Genomic DNA, 2,303 nt, shown 5'->3' with positions numbered 1-2,303 from the left:
CTGAGAGCATGTGAATTGATTGTCAGAATGATTTGTGGCACTCAGCTCATTTCTGCATGTCTCCCAGGATCAGTGGAGTGCATCTTGTACAATGTATTAGACGCTCCAGCCTTCTCTTTCCTAGTCTTTTCTTCAGCCTACATCTTCATTCAAATGTGAATCAGTCTATAGACAAATGAGCAATTATTTTCTCCTCTTTTGGTCCTAAAGGGATTATTTCATATATATCTTACTCTGTACTTACCAAATTACCAACTCATAATCAGCCATTAAAATCACAAAAATTAATTGTGTTTTTTTTGCTGTTGGACAAATTTTTTAACTAAATAATAATTAGTTACTAGAACTTCATTGTGAGAAGGAAATGTTGGTCCCAAGAAGCATAATAACAGAAAAATAAATTCATTACATTCAGATGGTTGATCATTCTTTAAAAGTACCAAAATTAGAGAATGACCGACGTATATTTGATTTATTATAATAAAATCACAATTATGCTTATCATTAAATTATACTTCCTTATAGTTTTGGAACTTGTTTGCTAACGATTTATTTATTATTATCAAACAGAAATTTTCTACAGAGTATGAGAAACTCAATGTTTTACATCTTAACTTAGTTAAATCCCTTACTAAAGGTATTTACTATACATTCCTATATGGAACTCTCAAAAATCCAGTATGGAGACCTTCAATTTGATAGGTTTCAAATTTATTATTCTGATGCTTCTAATCAGATTCTAAATGTTGATGCTTTGTTGAAGAATGTTTTAAAAGTTCATTAACATTTAACCTCATGAGAGACTGAACCTGGCAAATCAGTTTTCACTCTCTAAAGATATTAAAAAAAACTTTAATCAAGTAAAAATAAGATGTATTTATTTATTTACAGACTTATATTGGTGGTATCCTCGTTGCAGTAAACCCATATAAAAATTTAAATATTTATTCTGAAGAATTTATTAGTAAATATCAAGGAAAGAGACTATTTGAACAAGATCCCCACATTTTTGCTATTGCTGCTCAAGCATTAGATAACTTAAAAAGACAATTGCATAATCAATGTATTGTAATAAGGTAATTTCTACACAATTTGTATATTATCATTATTGAAATAATTTTTTGAATATAATGTTTATTTTTAGCTTATTAACTCTTTTTCTTAAACCTGCAGCGGTGAAACTGGTTCTGGAAAAACTGAGAGTACTAAGTTCTTATTGAACTTCTTAGCTGCAAGCAGTAGTAAAAGCTCGATAGGAAACAAAATAATTCAAGCCAATCCAATTTTAGAGGGTAACTTATTACTTTTATGCTTTCTACATTAATCATTATTAGAGACCAGTTTTTATTTCATCGAAAATCCTTTAAATTGCAATAAAAACCCTAAATTCATTTTAATATTATTATTTTTGTTTTTTTAAGTTTAATCTATTAAAGTAATAGCTCTAACTGCAAAATGAGTTAAAATATTTTTTGTAATTCTTTTCCAAATTAGGACATGAAAATGTGTTTCTAAGGTGAAAAATTGAAAATTTTAAATCAAAATTTATTATTATTGTAGAAAATAAACTATCCTTAGTTTTTAAAAACAATCAACTTCTGGCATTTTTTTCTTCATCAAATTTGTAAATTAATTAAAGATCGATGGATGATACAAAAATAAAATAATAGGAAATAAACTGTAAATAAGCCTTTTGTAAACTTTGCATTATTAAGGATCTGAGTTCCTTTTATTCCTCTAAATCAGTTTTCCATTTTTAATCAGCTTTTCTTTTGTTCCACAAACACATAATTTTGATTAAAGTAAGTATGATATTAGGGGATAATTTTTTTTTTAAGTATCTAAAAATATTCGTATTTCAACAGATATGTAAAATAAAATGGAAAAGAGAAATATGGTGTAATGTACTAATTCTGACATATATTCATATTACTGTAGTCACAAACCAAATAAACTCAATTAGCATCTTATATCATATAGCACCTCTGTCTATTATAAATCAATCAGTTCATAAAATCTCTGTCTATCTTATCAGTCCTCATGAAATAAATAAGATAAGTGTCATAATAATAAAGAATTAGTTTATGAATCATAATACTTTAAAATTTTTATTTTTATTAAAATGAAAATTATCTTATCAAAATTATGTGTTTGTAGAAGAAGAGCTGATTAAAAATGGAAAACTGATTTAGAGGAATAAAAGGAACTTAGGTCCTTAATAATTCAAAGTTTACAAAAGGCTTATTTAAAGTTTATTTCCTATTATTGTATTTTTGTATCATCCATCGATCTTTAGTTAATTA

At 26.3% G+C, this 2,303-nt stretch overlaps 1 protein-coding gene across 1 annotated transcript; it reads left to right on the top strand.

Annotated features, from left to right (window-relative positions):
• Positions 1-891: 891 nt before the first annotated feature.
• On the top strand, positions 892-1,368 carry LOC106691958 (unconventional myosin-VIIa; the record flags this gene model as incomplete). The annotated part of the gene is given in 2 exon segments (XM_024364181.2): positions 892-1,076; positions 1,174-1,368. Coding segments are annotated over 2 exon segments (336 nt in total), but the record flags the coding sequence as incomplete, so codon positions are not given.
• Between the last annotated feature and the right edge of the window lie 935 nt (positions 1,369-2,303).

This window comes from Halyomorpha halys, unplaced genomic scaffold, assembly GCF_000696795.3.
Source record: "Halyomorpha halys isolate HHAL.00 unplaced genomic scaffold, Hhal_1.1 Scaffold5810.1, whole genome shotgun sequence".
Classification (NCBI taxonomy): Eukaryota; Metazoa; Arthropoda; class Insecta; order Hemiptera; family Pentatomidae; genus Halyomorpha; species Halyomorpha halys.
The sequence above is the reverse complement of the archived record's forward strand: the minus strand, read 5'-3'. Positions and strand labels throughout refer to the sequence as shown.